Source organism: Trachypithecus francoisi, unplaced genomic scaffold (assembly GCF_009764315.1).
Source record: "Trachypithecus francoisi isolate TF-2019V2 unplaced genomic scaffold, Tfra_2.0 Contig01440, whole genome shotgun sequence".
In the NCBI taxonomy this organism is placed as follows: domain Eukaryota; kingdom Metazoa; phylum Chordata; class Mammalia; order Primates; family Cercopithecidae; genus Trachypithecus; species Trachypithecus francoisi.
Window position 1 is genome coordinate 23,592,501 of NW_022681431.1, and position 20,390 is coordinate 23,612,890.

Sequence of the window (20,390 nt, forward strand, 5' to 3'; positions counted from 1 at the left end):
AAAAACTCCATGTGTGTTTGAGAGAGAGATTTTAATCTTGACTACTTTGATAGGAAACATACTGCTCTAACTTCTAACTTATTAATTTTTAGACTTTATTCTTAGTGCTACATAATATTCAATTGTTTAACTGTTATGTGTTTTGTGGATATTTTTTTCATGTATTACATACTCATCTTGATGCCAGATTTACTGGAATAGGTTTTTATCATCAACTTAAATGAAAGTTTGAGCATTCATATTATTTTTACTCATACCATTCATATTATTAACCTTTATCAAATTTATGGCAAATATTTTCCTAGTTTGTTGGCCTCGTTCTTTTGTGCATGATTTTATTTTTCTTTAAGTTTTCAATTTGAAGCAAGTTTCTACTTGACGGTTGTACCTTTAATTTTCCTCTGAGCCAAGATTCCTTTAGGACAGCTTTTCTTGATTTCCAGGTGCTAGGACTCCTTTAGTTACAGTCTTCAGGAGCACTGCCCACAGGGCTCTCTCTGGCTATCTACTCTCTATGAATAATTTATTTATGGGTCAATGCCAGACTTTCTCTACTTCCTGACCAACTGTTTGAGGAGAGGTATGAAAGAAGAGGACAGCTGAGCTGGGGACATAGGAGAAGTGCTTGCTAGATGCTACAAATAGCAAATGTAAGGAATTAATCAGAAAGCAGGCAATTTGCCCCTGAATTTCTGACCTAGGAGGAGAGTGGAGGTAGAGCAAAAAAGTTCCCAGACCTGCTTTAAGCTGATCAACTTCTTCCTTGCAGTGATACAGGACTGATGGCAATTTAAAAGACCTAATTCTATTGACGTTACAGTAAGGGTTACATCCTAACATCAACTGTAAAGGCAAGAATAGAAGCCACAGACAGACCAGTTAGTTAAGAAGCCACTGCAAAAATCCCAGAAAGAAGATCATGGCAGGGTGAGGTCTTAATCCATTTCTTGTTGCTCATAACAAAATACCCAAGCCTGGGTAATTTTCAAGGGAAAGGAATTTATTTATTATAGTCATTGTATTGAGACAATATGACCCTCAACTTTTATATTTTGGTGAGAATGTAGATTTACTTACCCGTTTACTTACTTCTATTTTACCCACTCATTGTAAGATCCAGTGAAAGAAGAGACCATCTTGGTTTTGTTCACTTAGTTTTACCTAGCTCTCAGTACAATCTCTGATACTCAACAAATGTTTAGATATTTGTCAGAGGAACAAATGGATGGCTCTGAAATAGGCAATGGTAGTAGTGAATGGAAGACATTGTGTCACAGGCTGGTAGTCATAACACAGCTGTGTTATAAAATTGGTTCCATTGCCCTACTTTGTTAAACAGAGCAACACTTTTTGTCTCTGATCATCTTTAGTACCTTCCAGGCTGGTGCCATCAGAAACCCCAGGACTTGGTAGTGAGATTTGCATTTTTACTTCATTGTCTGTTACCACTCGGCTCTACAGCTTTTCTTTACGTTTACTGTAATTCTCAGATCTCTTCTTTGTGCTAGTTGGTATCATTTTCTTTCAAATTAACCTCTTCTAAAGTAAGTTTTGGATGGTGATGATTTGGGGTATTTAAGCTCTCATTCATGGGGTGGTACTTGGGGTAAGTATGGAAGGATCCTTATATGTCTTCCCCTGGTAAATCCCTTTTTACAAAGACAAATCGTTATTAAACCAAATGATTATAGAAGAGATGACACTTTTGTTTGTTTGTTTGTTTTGAGAAGGAGTCTTGCTCTGTTGCCCAGGCTGGAGTGCAGTGGTGCATTCTCAGCTCACTGCAACCTCTGCCTCCCTGTTTCAAGCGATTCTCCTGCCTCAGCCTCCTGAGTATCTGGGATTACAGGCACATGCCACCAACCTGGCTAATTTTAATAATTTTAGTAAAGACAGGGTTTCACTGTGTTAGTCAGCTGGTCTGCAACTCCTGACCTCGTGATCTGCCCACCTTGGCCTCCCAAAGTTCTGGGATTACAGGCATGAGCTGTCGCGCCTGGCCCAGATGACACTTTTTATTGTTGATAAATTAAAATTATTTAGACTTAAGAAATGAAATGAGATATCTTATTCTAAAACCAGCTTTCAATTAGCTGCACAGAGTATGATGAAATGCCCCTGATGTGTATGCTCCTGTGTGACTTCTCTTTGATGTCATCATGGCCATTGCTTTCTGTAATAAATGTCAGTTTTTATGTGTCCGTTAAATTACTGTGTTTTACCTATGCTGATAACTAGAACTGAATGGTGGTTGTCAAACAAGAGATGTGTCTAGTGCTACCAAGGGGCACTAGAGAGTAGAGATGTTGCTTAGATATGGAAGTAGAGAGTGAATAAGGAAATAACAGATCAGAGGAAAGTGGCATGTGATGAAATAGAGGTGCTCAGGGTGGTGTATCTTCATTTGAAGTAAATTGAGGATCCCGGGAGCAGAAGGCTTCCATCTGTGTCTTCCTTTTGTGTTCAAGGAAAGAGAAGTTTAGACCAAGGACAGGACCAAGATAAAACTGGGAAGAAGAAAATAGGTTCTTCAGCATCTAGGAGAAAACACATCAGAAATGGGAGTAGTCTGTGTTCAGAGGATGGGGAAGGTGAGCTTCTCCAGAAGAGGGGCTGGGCCTCAACTGTGTCAGCTACCTAACCCAAGTGCTAAATGTCTGTTCGATCACTGGAGGAGTAACATAAATGATCACCAAAGAAACTTATCTCAAAATCTACAGAACACTGAGCTTTAAATTTAAAGCTGCTTATGATTGCTCAAAACTGTATTACTTTAGCCTTAGTACAGTCTCAAACCTTTATCAAAACTTGTTTAAATTCAGGCATCTTGACTTGAAACCTTGTCTAATAATGTAATATCCTCTCAACACAAAATACAAGTTCTACATTTATATGTTGATTTTCTGAGCTCCACTTTGGACCAGTTATTGAAATATCATCATCATGAACGTTGTAATGAAATGAAATGGCCTAATTGCAGTCACCTCTTTTCTCTCCTCCAGTGCATTTTTAGAAAATGGGTCAAAGTCAGTGTAGGATATTTGTGTTCTTTTCCTGCTCCCAGCTTATTAGCTTGAGTATCCATTTCCTGAATATAACCAAATTTACCAAACAAAAGGGACAGGATATGGAATAAAGAAACCAATCATTGCTGTTGCTCTATATTTTAGATACATCTCTCTCCCACACCCGAATCTGCTCACCTTTCAATTCCAGAAAAGAGTTCTGATTTTTTTAGTGACTCATAAACATTCCTTTCTTCCTGTAGGTGGAATGGCTGAAAAATGAGGAGCCCATTGACTCTGAACAAGATGAGAACATTGACACCAGGGCTGACCATAACCTGATCATCAGGCAGGCACGGCTCTCGGACTCAGGAAATTACACCTGCATGGCAGCCAACATCGTGGCTAAGAGGAGAAGCCTGTCAGCCACTGTGGTAGTTTACGGTAAGACCAGCCCAAAGGCCAGAAATGGATAGGGAGGACAGAAAGCAGAGAGGCAGAGGGATGTATGTTTTATTAAAACTTTTAATGTCGAGAGCTGCAAAGACCTTGGGGTTCCTTCACTGCAGCGCTCTAGCCTGCCTCCCCCACCTGGCAGGCGAAAAACATCACTATTTCTATTAATGTGTTTGCTGTTCCTTCCAATATTGCACTTCCATGTGATAGTCAGTGACATTTCCAATCTCTCTTTTAAAAATAATAAAAAGCTGTTTATTTTATTCCATTATGTTTATATTTGAAAAGAATTGAGATGGGCAACTTCTGCTTCCCATGCCTCTCAAACCCAACACTCACCCCAGTTTTTCCTAGACCTGCTGTCAAGTAATCTCTCCCCTGGTATGTAAAATTCTCCAAAAACAAACAATACTATTTGCTGAATATCTCAGGTATTATATAAAAGAAGTTCCCAGCTATATAAGTAAAGGCATTCCCTTCCACAATAGAAGAGCCCTGGGATTGATTTTTGAAGCACTTAAAGTCAGAAATTCAAATGCTGATATTTTCTTCTTATACTCTGGATTTTCAAGTGCTTTAGAGATTTATTGATGAGTTCTTTCTATTTCTTATAATTTCCTTGCAAGGCAAATTCTGTGTCCCTCCTATTTCAGATGAATAGGCTTAGGACTGGATGAGGTGACCCCACTGGTGTCTCATGATGGAGCAGCCAGTGGGGGCTGCACAGTCTCTCGGTCCCTGGATGCCTGACTCACAGCACCTGGCACAGTGGCTTGCACATAGTAGGCAATCAGTAAAAACCTCTCTCCTTTTTTTCTCCCCTCCCCATTTTTCTCTCTCAGTGAATGGAGGCTGGTCTTCCTGGACAGAGTGGTCAGCCTGCAATGTTCGCTGTGGTAGAGGATGGCAGAAACGTTCCCGGACCTGCACCAACCCAGCTCCTCTCAATGGTGGGGCCTTTTGTGAGGGAATGTCAGTGCAGAAAATAACCTGCACTTCTCTTTGTCCTGGTGAGATATATGCAGATTCCCTTTTCCCTTCTGATCCACCAACACTATTAAGCTGGTGTGAAGCAATCAATGTTACCTTCTTTTCCAAAGTCACCCTCTCCCAAGTTCTTAGAATAGAACCTTTATCCAAGGTGCTAATGTAGAGCTCATTGTCATGGCAGCAACGTGGGTAAAATGCCACGGTGCGATGTTTTGGGGCATATTTTTTAATACTCAGATGATACTGAACATTTGTCATCAATAAGCCAATTGCTATGAAGTCTGGTTATACTGCCAGCGTTTGGTTGGGCTAAGCCATCCCCTTCTCTCCTTGGGTTCTCCCATCTTGTGGCCTGTATTTGTATAATAGTTAGTAGGGATTAGATAAATTGTCTTAAAGCACAAAAGAACGGTACCAGATGTTTAACTCTTTATCATTAGTTATCAGTCAAATAACTTTATCAGTTCTAGCTTTGTATTTATATATAAGACAATTGATAGAGACTGTACACTGTCACAGCAGTCTATATTTTACATTTTGTCTATGCTTGCCTTTCTTTCTGTAAAAAGAGATACTTCATTTACCAAGTATGGCTTTCATAAATTCCTTTATCTCTTACTGGCTGTAACCCAATTTATACAACAAGAAATAGATGAGATGGAAGATGACTTTCTTTAGGAAACACATATCCTCCCACTGAGAAATAAATTGACCTGGGTCTCACAGGCACTACAGAACATTAATTCCAAGGACACTGAACTAGATAGAGCCTCATGTCTTTATAATAAAATTGCAAATTTAGTTGCAATCGAAGTTAAGGTAGGGCTCTTCCCAGAAGCATATTCTTGGAGTTTCATTTTGGACTTATGTTCAATAAGCATTTATTGAGTGCTTACTATGTGCCAGGTACTGTGCAGGATGCTTTTACATACATAATGTCATTTACTGCTGTGTTGTAAGTTTTACTATCCCCAGTTGGCAGACATGGTAAAATGAGGCTAAGTAACTCGCCCAGGGTTGCTCAGCGGATAAGTTGGCAGATCCAAGACAAGGGCTCAGACATTTTGCTTCAAGTTCAGTATTTGTTTATATTACCCTATTCTTGACTAATTGCTTTAGATTTAAAATTGCAGTATCTTAAATAACCTACATAAGCATGGTTGAACTATTCCTAGGAGGTAAAGGGCAATTGCCTCAGACATCTGCCATGATCTCTAGGGTTGCTTTTTAGTGGAATTAAATTCAGTTTGTTCATTTCTACATACAGCAGCAGTCCATGACCCAAGAAATTCTATTTATATAAGTCCTGGTGTCTTGGGGTTTGACTGACCTGTTTTAGTTTAATACTATCAATATATTTGGGTTTAACTTTATATTGTTTAGGGGCTTCTAGGGCTTAAAGACAGTTCATTCTACTCTGTTCTAAACTGTCAACCCCTAAGAAAGTGGCTGATTATCAGTGGTTACTGCACACAGTTTATCTGTCCACCTAAGATGCACTTGGGCATGAAAGACTGGGAAAGAATGGGTCATGACAAATTTTTAGCCAACCCAATGGTGCTAGAAATATGAATGCTTGCCTCAATTTGGTAATTGGTCTCATCCTGAAATAGCAAGAGTATTATACCACTGCTTTTGTGAGCCTCTCTCTTCAGGAAAGAAACCATGGAGAGAAGATAAGTGGATATGTATGCTCTTTTGTTTCTGTTTGGTGGTTATTTCCTTAAAATCCAGCTCTAGAACAACAGCAGTCCTGGGGTGAGTCTCCTGACAGCTACTTGATTCATTCTAACAATGGTTTCTTTTGTTTGCCTTTGAAGTGGATGGGAGCTGGGAAGTGTGGAGCGAATGGTCCGTCTGCAGCCCAGAGTGTGAACATTTGCGGATCCGGGAGTGCACAGCACCACCCCCGAGAAATGGGGGCAAATTCTGTGAAGGTCTAAGCCAGGAATCTGAAAACTGCACAGATGGTCTCTGCATCCTAGGTAACACCTTCAGTTTAACATCTTCAGTGTTTGTTCATAATACTATTTATGCATCTCAAGAAAGTAAGGTACAGCCATTAATGTGGTTAAATAAGTTAGCAGAAAGCCAAGTTGCTAACGGCAAAAATAAATTAGGTAAAAAGTGCAGAAAAGCAGACAAATGCATTTTTAATAGAGATGGTATAAATGCATATATTGTATCACTGTGCATTCTGTTTAGGTGTATATTTATTAAATTGATAACATTTTAAGAGTAGAAAAAAAGTTAAAATATTTTAGACTTTTAGAAGCTTCCATTTTTAATTTTGGTGAAATTCGGATACTGATCACTGTGGTTATATTTCCCCCCAGGAATTTTGCAAGCACAGTAAAGCATTTAATCATCTTTAGAGACCATGGATTCTGTGGCAAGGAACATGTGTTGTGACTGTTATCTTAAAAATAGACTGAGCGCGGTGGCTCACGCCTGTAATCCCAGCACTTTGGGAGGCCAAGGTGGGCGGATCGCAAGGTCAGGAGATCGAGACCATCCTGGTGGTGAAACCCCGTCTCTACTAAAACTATAAAAAATTAGCCGGGCTTGGTGGTGGGCACCTGTAGTCCCAGCTACTCGGGAGGCTGAGGTGGGAGAATGGCATGAACCCGGGAGACAGAGCTTGCAGCGAGCCGAGATTGCACCACTGCACTCCAGCCTGGGCAACAGAGTGAGACTCCGTCTCAAAAAAAAAAAAAAAAAAAAAAAAAATTACAGGGAAAGGAGAGTGATACCTGAGGAAATGGGTGGCTTTGTATCACAGTGGTCTGGTGGAGTAGCAAGTAGAACATTTGTTTCAAAATTCCCGAGTCTTTGCTTTACTCCTGAGATTACATTATTACCATCACCAAGGGACTGTCTGCCTGGGTTAGAAGACATGGGAGGGTCAACTAGAGTTCAAGAGAAATAGGTTTTCATTTGGTGCTCTTCCTTATTTACTTCGTGTTCTTTGGGCAAGTTGCTTAATCTCTTAACTTCTCTGACTATAATTACCAAATATGATACCCACTTTTTAGTATTGTCAAGGCTAAATGATAAAATAACATATTTGAATGTTGTATGGCACAGAGTAGGTACACACTTGGTATGAATCTCTTCTCCAGTCACCCACTCAGATGAACCAAAGTGTATTGATTTTGCTGGGGTATTTAAAAAACACAAGACTCAACACTTATTTCTCTAGAACTGGTTGCCTTCTTGGAAATTTCTTTGGAAAGTATCTAGCAAAATATATATATAGATATATATATATGTGTGTGTGTATGTATACACACACACACACACACACACCGTAGCTTACTAGTTTGTGATCTTCTCAGAGAGATGCATCACATTTTCTTTGGGAAAATGACAGTATGGAGGAAATATCTAAGTTGGTTTTATTTTTCTGCCTTAGTATGACTGAATACCCTTGAAGGCAGGCACCTGCTACCTGTTGTATTTTCAGACTAATTCTGTATGGTTCATACATCGGTTAAAATGATTAGTACATTGAGCACTTCCTGATAGCCTTTATTTGCTAGTATAAGCACTGATTACCCTGCATGCATCAGATACAATGCAGGGGGCTGTAATGGAAGACCACCTACCCACCAGTTGTAGTTTGAGTATGCGCTCTAATAAATGCATACCAACTATTTGCTACCTTCAAAAAGCCTTCCCCCTTCCTAAATGTAAGGAATCTGAACACAAGCTCAGTAGAAGGATATTTAAAGAAATGTGCTTCTCACAGCTCTTTGAATACCACCAGGTTTTTCTAATACACACATTTGAGGTGTGACTGTTTTTATTTCCACTACAGGAGAACAAGGAGAACACTTAGAAAACCACTCATGTGTCACTAAAACTACACATGGCCAATGTCCATAGGAAGAGTTCATTTAGTAAGCCAATAAACTGCTTAAAGCAACTACCTGAACTATGGCCATGAGTGGCTTCAAGGACAGAACTAAGCTTTTTGAATTTTACAAGCACATATATACCTGGTCAATTTTATGTGTCAACCGGACTGAACCATGGGATGTCCAGATATTTGGCCAGGATTATAAATTAGTACAGTTAGGCGGTGAATTTCATGTCTTCTAAAGAACCATGACAATATAACTATTTGGCTACTGGTTGACATTTTTATATTCATAATAATAACCTTCACTAACAACCACAGGTTGTACTTGCACTTGGGGAAAATCAGTGGGTATCAGGCTTCAATCTTAATTGACTAAGACTTAATCTGAGAATTACTGATTGGAGACAGATAATGGTTAGCTCTTAATAGAAGAAAGAATTGTTATCCAACACACAAATATTATTTTTTTTTGCATTTGCATTGTAATAGCTTGTCATTTATCAATTGAATAAGAGTTCTGTTTAAGGCTGAAAGACTTATCAGCACTGAGAGTGTACTGGCAAGCCTCGATCCTAACTCTGAAATCTGAGATGCTATGTTAAACAGGGTCTCCAGAGAAACAGAACCAATAGGATATGCACACACATAGAGAAAGAGTGCAATGCAGAGATATTTAAATATATTTACTGTGAAAATTGGTTCATGTGATTCTGAAGCCCGGCAAGTCCAAAATCTGCAAAGCCCATGTCCCAGTTCAGGCCCAAAAGTTGGTAGGCTGCTATGGAACCAGGAACATCTGATGGCCCAGTTAGAAGGCTGTCAGGTAGGAAGAGCCAGTGTTTTAGTTGGAAGGCTATCAGGAAGGAGCATTCTCTCTTACTCACGGGAGGGTCAGTCTTTTGTTCTATTTAGGTCTTCAACTGATTGGATGAAGCTCACTCACATTATGGAGGGCCATCTGCTTTTTTTCAGTCTGTGAATCTAAATGTTAATCTCATCCAAAAACACCCTCACAGAACCATCTAGAATAATATATGACTTGATATCTGGGCAACCCATGGCTCAGTCAAGTTGGCACATAAAATTAAATGCATCACGGATGCATATGTACTTTTATGGAATTAAAACAGCTCAATCCTTTCCTATAGTGGAAATAACATAGCTAGGAAGATAGGCTTGGGATGTGTAAAAAGATCTCTGTTAAATACCCCCATGAGTTGAAAATGCTACATAAGCCTTTTCTTTCTATGTAATCTATTAAATTCTTCCATTTCCTTTTTCACTTCAGCATGTTTTTTCTAGCCTTCATTGTATGCATATTAGTGTATTTGTCAAATATGATCAGAGGCTTTTGATGGCTATAGTGATGAAGATTTTTGAAGGAGAAAGGGTGAAGTCTATGAGATTATTGATGTAATTGAGATATATTTTCATATCAGTGGGAAACGGGTATGTTCATAAGAGCACAACACCAGGATGTATTCTGTCCTTTTAAGTAGAAAATGGCTACCTATATAACAAAAATGAATAACACCAGACATGGTGGCTCACACCTGTAATCCCAACATTTTGGGAGGCCAGGGCAGGAGGATCACTTGAGTCCAAGAGTTCAAGATCAGCCTGGGCAACATAGTGAGACCCTGTCTCTACAAAAAATAAAAATTAAAAAAATATAAGCCAGACATGGTGGCTTATGCCTGTAGTCCCAGCTGCTCTGGAAGCTGAGGTGTGAGGATGAAGCTGCCGTGAGCCATGATCGTGCAGTTGCAGCCCAGCTGAGGCAACACAGTTAGATCCTGTCTCAAAGAATAAATAAATAAAAATAACACTTCACTATCTCTTTAGGAAGCAATGAACAGTAATCCAATTAAATGATGCCAACATCACTCTGAGGTTCTCACTGGTACTCTGTTAGAGTGCTTTTGGTGAAAATAGCTGTGCTCTGAGGATAGAGCTCCAATGAAGGCTGGCTTTGATTAAAATACCTTTTGGCAACAGCTTTATGGAGCAGTAGCTTTATTGAAGAATCTAGGTCATATTACAATTTGGGAATTTTCTTCATCCTGATTTTCTTCCTTGATACTCAACATGACCCTAAAGCAATCCCTCAATTTCCGCCTTCTCGTGGAGGATTCACAATGGCATTTCTTGGCTCTTAGATGACCTACATGTCTTTGATTTTATTTAGCCTTCAGCAAAACACCTGGTTTTTCTTTGTTGTATCTGAGGGTTGCATTTCTCCTAGAGATGAAGCTGCCAGCTCTGAATGATCACTTTAATATTTGGGTATTATTGTTGCTTGGTCAGTTGTGACTAGAACACAGAACCTTAATGTTACACTGTCCCAGATGGCCATACCTAGATGCTCTCAACAAGAAAATAAATATGGCTGGCACAGTGGCTTATGCCTGCATTTGGGGGACCCAGGAGGGAGGATCACTTGAGGCTAGGAGTTCAAGACTATCGTGGGTAACATAGCAAGACCCTGGTCTCTACAAAAGAAAAATGAAAAACGAGCCACGTGTGGTGGTACATACCTGTAGTTCCAGCTATTCGGGAGGCTGAGGCAGAAGGATCACTTGAGCCCAGGAGATCGAGGCTGCAGTGAGCTATGATTGCTCTACTGCACTCCATCCTGGGTGACAAAGGGAGACCCTGTCGCTTAAAAATCAAAAAGTAAGTAAATCCCCCAAGACTGGTAAGAAGCAGATTAATAATTTTTTGGCAATAACAGTGAATCCACAAATCTAAATTACAAGCATAAACATGCAGTGCCTTTGTACTAGAGTATTGCTTTTCTAGAGGAAAAAGATAATGATGTGGTATGACTGTCAAGAAACAAGAACTTGTAGTTCCATCAGAACACCAGAATCAGGTGGTTTCCTGACCATTGGTCTTTCTCCTTAATGTACATAGCTGCTTTTGTGCTCTCAGATCACAGCCAGAGAGAAAAAAGCTGTGCGTGCCTCATTGACAGGAAGAGAAAGGTGAAAATAACAGGGTGTTTAATTTGATCCTGAGGAATAGGAGAAGTCAGCTCCCTCTCTCTTCACCCCAGGAGATATAAAACTAAGGGCATTGGCTTGAGAAGATTAAATGGGTATGCTTCAGAAGGGATTAGCACCTAGATGTGTAGTGAGACCAAAGCTAGAGAAATGCCACACGGGCCTGAAAGACAGAGGAAGTCTCCAAGGCTTAGCTACCTGATAGCTAAGCCATTCCTCTTGTCAAGGTATAACATAGGTCAGTTCAACACTGGCAGTTCAAAAACTGAAATATCAGTAAAACAGTGGTTTGTTTTCACTTCTCATGGCTGCAGTGATAAGAAAAGTTTGAGTTGATGGTTAGGAAACCCCATCAAGGATAAAGACATCTACACAATAGCAGGTTCAAATAAACATCCCGGAGCTACATCTAATAATCTAACCACATTGTCTGTTGAATGATCTACTTAAATGACCTAGAGGAAGTACCTGAAAAGGTGAACCTGTAATCACAGGAAAGACATGTTTGCTTTGTTAAGCATTTTCTCTTGGACCATTCTAAACCTCATTGTTATCCATTACAGTAATTACCTGAGTTCCTTCCCTGTATTTCCTAGGGCACTGAATCAGAGAAATTTCATCCTGGAGATAGCTCTTAGCATCTAAAACAACTTATTTCTGTACTAGTGGTTTTATGGAATACCTCTTTTGTTTATAGGATTATAACGGATGAGTGTCCCTTTACCAAAACAAAACCTATCAATTCCTTTCTTTGGTCAGAGTCAGAAATCATACTCGACTCAATCTAGACTTTTTGTTAGACAAGTTCATATTTCAGAATCAGCTGAACCAGCCACACAGCACAATTGCTTAATTATAGCATAAACTCTCTAAAGTCAAGAAATGAAAATGGCATTAGCAAGATAACATACCAACACAGTATATTTTTATGTGGCCACAAAGCAACCTACTGCTTGCTAATTCTCCCAAGTACTTTTAATTTATAGGACATAGTACGTGCTCCTTTTCACATAAAGACTTTTTCCTAGAGATACTCAATAGCTTGGCTTTCTGCATAACAATTGATTAATTCAGAATTTGCCTTCATATATACTGCATAGCAAATGTGGACATAATATCGCAGACCCACAGGAGTCCTTAGAATGTAGATTTGGGCACATATGGTGTCATTAGCAGCTTAGCAACAATCTCTCCCCCATGCCCCAATAAACACTTTCCCATTATGGGCACCAATATGAAGACCAGTGAGGAACAAGCTTTAACAAGACCGAGTGGAGTGGCTCAGACTGACATTTCCGTTGTGCTTAATTAAAAAGAAAATAAAGCAGAGATAGTGCAATATTCATGTGTCTTGGTGAAGGCTTTAAAAACAATTTTTTTACAAAGCTAAAACTGTCATTTCTGTGCCTCTTGATGGGCACTTGCACTCAAGTGCCATATCCTGAGTGGATTGGACATAAACAAGATCAAGAATAAAATGCACGCAACAAATTACCATAACACTTCTCTCTTTGTTACCCACCCACTATTGACTTTTCTATTTTTATGCTTTGTTAACGAAAAGAAAAAGACATTTATTTTTTATTTTTTTTTTTTTTGAACATGATCTCCCTTCTCAATGAAGACTGGCATTCATCCATTGGTTTATGATGGATGCGTATTTCATAAGCTATTAAAAATCTGTGACCTTTCTTACCAACCAGGTCTGAAATACTTAAGATGCCTTTTGTCATCCAGGAAACTTTTTCTATTGCCATCATCTTCTATTTCCTCATGGATCTGTGCCACAGGTACAGAGCCAGGACAGAAGAGCCTAGGTAAGAACTGCTTTCTCAGCTAATAGAAATGAAGGAAGTTATTCTGCTTGTCTCTCTTTAACTCTCCTTCTACCTACGTTTTCCCATTGCTACCCACTTTTTCCTACAACATATTTCAATATGTATTTTTCCACTATGCTTGCATTCTTTTGGCAAAATTAGACAGGAAGTCCTATGTAGCACTTCAGAAACATAGTCTCTGGAAGTTGATTTCTCTCAAGCACATCTTGTTAACTTTGTTCATTTTATGAGAGAAATCAAAATAAAACACCTCCACTGTAAATAAGGGTGCTAAAACTGAATTTGGGCAGCTGGAGAGCAGGATGCATGTACCTCCAGATCATATTACTTAGCGAGGGAAAAAATGAAAGCAAAACAAAGTAAAACATAACACAAACCCAAGAAAACTAAACAAACACATAAGTATGAGTCCCTGTGATGATGTAAACTGGAGACAAACCCATTAGAAAGCTTAAAAGCATTTCTTAAATTATAATCTTAGAACCCGATCATCAGTGAGAGTACAAATCCATAACAAAGACAATTTTATCGATGATATTCCCGAGAAACACTGAACTGGGGACTGTTGGAAGCTACAGAGGTTGAGCTTCAGTGACACTGGCCCATGTTGGGCATGGATTTATCTGGCATTAAGAACACAGGCTAAATAGCCTTCAAAGCTCCTTTGTGACTGAGTTGAAACCAGCTATTCTCCACTCAAAATGGACAGACAGGAACTACAATTGGAAGAAAAGAATGAATTGAGCCTGTTGGGTGTGAATATTCATCCCTTAAATGAAGGATAGGTTGAAGCCTCAGGGCTCTGTAGTGAGATAGTTTGAGTTTGAATTCCGATTATAATACTACGGGCAGGAACACTTTGAACAAGTGTCTTAATTTCTCTAAGCTTAAATTTGCTCATCTATAAAACAAAAATTATAACAGTATCTATTACAAAGGGTTCTTTGTGAGAAGATAAACTAATCTGAGTAAAGCATTTTCCCTCCATAGTAAGCACTCTATTATACAAAATAGCAATAACGATAGTGTGTGTGTGTGTGTGTGTGTGTGTGTGTGGTGTGTGTGTGTGTGGTGTTTTGTTTTGTTTGAGACAGTATCTCACTCTGTTGCCCAAACTGGAGTTCAATGGCACAATCATAGCTTACTGCAGCCTCAAACTCCTGGGTTCAAGTGATACTCCCACCTCAGGGTCCCAAAGTGCTAGGATTACAGGTGTAAACCACCATGCCCAGTTTTCTAATAAAGGAATTCTTGCAGCAGAAAAAAAAAGTTTTCCATGTTCTGCAGGAGTATCAACAGTGCAATACTTTCTATATTTCATTAAAACTTTTCCTAATATATCTGGTTAAGATAGTGTCTAATAAAATAAAATGTACTTGTCATTAAAATCTGTAGAAGACATTATTTATACATTCATTACATCCTTTATACAAACTAGTTTTGAGCAGTAATTTGAGAAGTACTGTCAGTTATCAAAAAGAGTTTGGGGCAACCCTAACAGTTCACAAGGACTCTTAAACTTTCTGTCAGACAAAAGAATCAATATCCTTTCCTAGAACTTCTGATAAGTAGCGGAATGAACTACTCTCCATTTTCTGTCCTTCCTCTGCTTAGCTGGTAGGATTTGGTCCTGAGAAGGTGACAGACCAGGGGATCTATAAGGTCCCAAGAAGTTCTAAAATTTTATGATTCTAACCAACAGTTAAAAACAACTCAAAGTCATACACGGTTGTTCACACCTATATAGTCCCAGCTATTCTGGAGGCTGAGGCAGGAGGATCAAGTTCAAGGCTATAGAGCACCATGACTGTGCTTGTAAATAGCCACTGCACTTCAACCTGGGCAACATAGCAAGACTCTGTCTCTTAAAAATAAAATAAAATAAAATAAACCCTCAAGAGAAAGGCTCAGGAGAGGGAAGGAAGAACACTTGAACCACAGGTGAGAAAATCAGTCCTCACCATAGTGAGTAGGATATACAAGCGTCTTTCATTCATAAGAAATACATGTATTCTGACAAGCTGGGCAGAAAATATTTTTTATATTACTTACTTACTTACTTACTTATTTATTTATTTATTTATTTGAGATGGAGTCTTACTCTGTCGCCCAGGTTGGAATGCAGTGACACAATTTCGGCTCACTGCAACCTCTGCCTCCTGGGTTCAAGCGATTATCCTGTCTCAGTCTCCCTAGTAGCTGGGATTACAGGCATGTGCCACCATGTCCGGCTAATGTTTGTATTTTTAGTAGAGATGGGGTTTCGCCGTGTTGGCCAAGCTTGTCTTAAACTCCTGACCTCACGTGATCCACCCACCTTGGCTTCCCAAAGTGCTGGGATTACAGGTGGTAGAAAATAATTTTTATAAAGCAAATCCTAATTTGTCAACACAAATTCAAAAATTCTTTCTCAGTAGAGCGGGGAGAAACAAAATCCAACAACGTATGCATTACTAGACTGTACTAGACTGTATAGCAATTTATAGATTCCAGGATTACCGTTCTGTTGTGAACCAGTTCTAGAACAATGATGCATGCCTGGTACTTCTCTTATTCCACATTCCCAGATTCCAAAATTACCAATCTTGCCATATTTATTTTCAATATTTAAAATATTTTTTGCTGTCAGTAATGATGGATATCCAAAGTCTCTTCTAGTCAGGGTGTTTCCAAAGTTTAGGCTTTCTGTCATATAAACAAAACTATCCTTATTTTATTAGTTCTGTAAATTACAAATTTTACATTTGCAGTGTAATTAATCGGGATTCAATAGCACAAAACCCTGGGTAAGAAATATTAGTCTGGACTAGAGAAAGATTTAATGTCTGAGATCATAGCGTGGTTTGGCTATAAAAGAAGTGGCAAGAACCCAATCAGGGCAGTGATTTAAAACTGAGTGATCTACTGTTGTGAAAAACTCAGTGGCCTCTGGGGTGTGCTGAACAAAGCAAATTAATAGAGATAAAGGAAACCTCTTTGTTTTGATTCTACCTATTCTCTTTAAATTACAAATTAAATACACATCTCTTCAAAATCATTACGAAAGGTGATAAATAAAATCAAGATGATACTAACATCATCAATAGACGTTATCATTAATTCCATGAACGCGGTCCTTCCTCGTTCGCCAGAGTGTCAGTACTGTGAATAAGAAAAGACCTGGCCTTCTTATGTGTGTTTAGTACAGGACAGTGTTAGTGTTTGGTGGAATGGAAAATTGCCATGATCATTTAGAAACATATCATAGGGTAGTAAAAAGAGCTCTAAACAAAGAGTCAGGAGTCCTAGGTCCCAGTTCAGATCTTTCATTAACTAGTGCGTTACCTTGGGCAAACCTCACAATCTTGCGCCTGTAACTGTAAAATGAGGAAATTGAGCAAGAAGATCGCTAAGTTTCATTTTAGCTTAAAAATGAGATAGATACACACACCTATACATATATATACACACACATACACACACAACATAAGCACATTAAAATAGATATACATATATATACATGTAAAATATGAACATACATTGCAGCTATATATTTACCAGCTTCCAGATATATATGCACACACATATTAAACATATATACACATATATATAAAATACATTATATAGTATGAAAATAACACCACTGACATGTCAGTGACTTCAGATTATATGTTTTTTAATGAGTTTTGAAGAGAAGTTTATTCTCATTCACACCTAAAATCAGCCATTTGAGTGATGGTTACATAAAGTGACTTGGGCATCTTTTAGATATGAAATAAAAACAAATTGCCCTAACCCAACAAAACAAGTTGCTGGCCTCACTTAGGGACTGACTTATCAAATTCAACCTCTTTAGCATTGTACTCCAAACTCCTCATCAAGAAGCCACAACATCCTATGAATTCATGTAGAACATAGGAAATTGATGAACCTTGACTTTGTAATATTTGTGATTGAAATTATGTACACTGTATAAGACTTAGCAGCACCGATTCATTTGACAGATGTTTACTGAGTACCTACTATATTCTATTTACTGTTCTAGGTACTGGAAATAGGTAAACAAGACCGATGTAGACCCTATGTACAGGTAATTTGGTCTGTAATGTTAAATAAATGTTTGGACTAGCATGAGAACTAATGAAGCTGAAAAACAATTTGTAAGTCAAGGGTCCTCAATTTACAATTTCCCTTTAAGCATTTTCTAATGAGTCAGGACTGATAGCCTCATATCAGTGAAGTATTTTCTTAGTCGTCATAACAAACACCTCCCAAATCTCAACCCCCACCATCTTCCCTCCCCAAACCTCCCTACCTCCCTCCTGAGCAATTTAAGGAACAACCCTTAACACAGCAGGAAGCCACTGTGACCCTTTGGCAAGGCTGGCATTTACAAATAGGATTCCTTTTTTACAACTTTATTGAGGTATACCTGACAGTTAAAAATTGTATATATTTAAGTTGCACAGCTTGATGATTTGATATATGTGCACTTGTGCAATAGTTGCCACATCAAGCTAATTAGCATATCCATCACCTCACATAGCTCCTTTTTTTTTTTTTTCAGTGCATGTGTGGTGAGAACATTTAAGCCTTGCCCTTTTAGCAGATTTCAAGTATACAGTACAATATTGTTAACAGTAGTCATATTATTTCACATTAGATTTCTAGGACTTCTTTATCTTGCCTAATTAAACTTTATACCCCTTGACCATTATCTCTCCATGTCCTCCATCCCAGCCCATGCCCTCGGCAACCACCATTCTACTCTGTCTCTATGAATTTGGTATTTTTACATTTCTCATATAAGTGAGATCAAACAGATTTATCTTTCTGCATCTGGCTTGCTTTACTTAGTATATTCTCCAGGTTCATCTATGTTATTGAAAGTAGCAGGATGTCCTTCTCTTTTAAGGGTGAATAATACTTCATTGTTTGTATATACTACATTTTCTTTATGCATTCATTTGTCAACAGGAATTTAGGTTGTTTTCATATCTTTACTATTGTAAATCATGTGACAATAAACATGGGAAAGTGGATATCTCTTCAATATATTAATTTCATTTTGATAAGATTTTTTAAATGATTTTTAAATATTTGAATATCATTCTTGCCTCAAAGTCAGTGATTATCATGACATTAACCAATACATGATTATCTTAAGCTTGAATTATAGAATCTGGACTTTTTGTTCTATTTTGAATATATATAGTATATATTTCTATTGTGACTGGAAGGTAGGGAATCAAAGCAAAAGAATTCATAGGTTAGAAAAAGGACTTTATTATGCATCTTCCCTTGGAGCAGAGTTGGAGACATTGCATTTTATCACAAAGGCTAATTACTGATAAGAAAGTCTTATAGATATGGGCTTAAAAGTGTTTGCAGTGGCCCAAGAGCATATTTTACTCTGCATATTCATCACAAAAACTAATACACATGGAATCAGTAGGAATGGATAGACATCACAATGAAGTTGGTATCAATCTAGATGTTTCAACGATTGAGCTCAAAAATATGTAAATGCCACCTGTAAGCACGGTCATTAAGGATACTTATTTGTCCAGGCCCCCCAGTTTGAAAGAAAAAAGGGGGAAGACTGCATATCCTGAATGCACACTAATTATGTGCTTTGACTAAGGGCAATTCAGGAAGGTCATTGTCATCAGAAGTGACATCCTTGAGCCATCTGTTTAGGTACCCTTCTGACTTCATCTAATTAACATGATGGGATCTTGAACAATGCATAGTTAGAAGATCTCAATAGAACTGTTTCTCATTTACTAATGTGCATCTCAACTCATAGAAGTTGTTATTTAGGTGGGTGTTTTTGCCATTCAGCCGTGGAATTCCACTAATTCTCAGATTTCTCTGGGGAAACCGGTGATTTCTCTCACCGACATCACCAATTGGAAAACTCCAGGAGGAATCTCTAAAAACTTCCTATTCTCTGTGCTTGTCCTCCATGAGGATGCTCAGATTGCATTTTAAAAGGGGTAATAATAGATCTTGTGATGTCTATACAGCCTGGGAAGCTGGGGGGAGTACAGTTGGAGTGAGAAAGCAAGAACTGAACTAACCCAGTACTAAGTGGGATAAATATGGTCTCTGAAGGGTCACTGCTGACCAAGATCTTTAAAAATGAACTGAAAAGAAAAATGCAATAAGGAAACTAAAAAGAGTCAAATCTAGAGATGGGTTATATTTGAATATCTTTTACTATTTCTGCATTTTTAATCACTGAAATAGTTTTAGGATGTATACAAGAGCTGGAGGTTGTTTTCTTGCATGTTCTACAACCTCGGAGGAGAACAGAATCCCCACTTGTCATTGTCTCCCTGACATATTCCAGCATAGTGTTGTTGCCAATGCAAAGCAGACCTCATGTTTGTCTAATTATCCTTCACTGCTAATACAAGGCCTATCTGCCAGGCCCTGGGATTTCCTGCAGCCTTGGATAGCATTCAGAGGGCATAACACCAGCTCTTAATTATGTCTCGTTATGGGGGGGAAGAGGGAAAGCGTGAATACATGCAATACACTGATAATCAATAACCTCAATCTCTTTTCCACCAGTCAGCAAATAATGAAGCAAATAGCTCTTAATTTCATTCCCCCCATCTTTTTCTTGCTGTGACTCTGTGGTTGCAGTGTCATACATATAAGCATTTAAATATGATTTACATGTTAGAGACCCATAACTGACAGTGATTTTTAAAGTATAAAATATATCAAATGAACATTTGTGATGTTATTACTTTTTGGAAAAGAATACATTGTGTTTTAGTGACTATAAGTTAGACAAATTGTCGAGAGAAGGAAGCAATCCCTGCAAATGGAGTAATCACCAGAGATTTCAGGAAATAATCAGAAATCCATCTGTGCCATGGAGTCAGGAAACTTTTCTGTGAGAGCCTTGAAGAGGGAAGGTCTTCCCAAGGTGAGGCAACAGCCTGGACTAAAGCTTTGAGTTGACCTTGGAGAGTGTTAATAGATGTATCAGACTAGTACATGGATTTGTACTGAGGTGCTCCAGAAATCAATTCGTATCTGGCACGGTGGGACCAGTAATGCAAGACCACAAAGGTAGGCAGAGCAGTTGACCATGACTCCGAGGCAATGTGGAGTCATGGCAGATTCTTTCGCGCTAATGCTAGAGAATTATTGCAACAAATAAGGAAATAAGCCAGAGAATAGAGAGAGAAGGCAGACTATTCCACAGACTTCAGAATCAACTCCTAAATCATTT

General features: G+C 38.5%; 1 protein-coding gene across 1 annotated transcript in view; it reads left to right on the forward strand.

The window, feature by feature from the left end:
- Window positions 1–20,390, forward strand: part of UNC5D (unc-5 netrin receptor D) — a 249,009-nt gene that overhangs the window by 134,891 nt on the left and 93,728 nt on the right. The window contains exons 5-7 of the mRNA XM_033225271.1: window positions 3,269–3,449; window positions 4,304–4,471; window positions 6,272–6,436. Coding sequence (XP_033081162.1) covers window positions 3,269–3,449; window positions 4,304–4,471; window positions 6,272–6,436 — 514 coding nt within the window. The remainder of the gene's footprint in view (window positions 1–3,268; window positions 3,450–4,303; window positions 4,472–6,271; window positions 6,437–20,390) is intronic.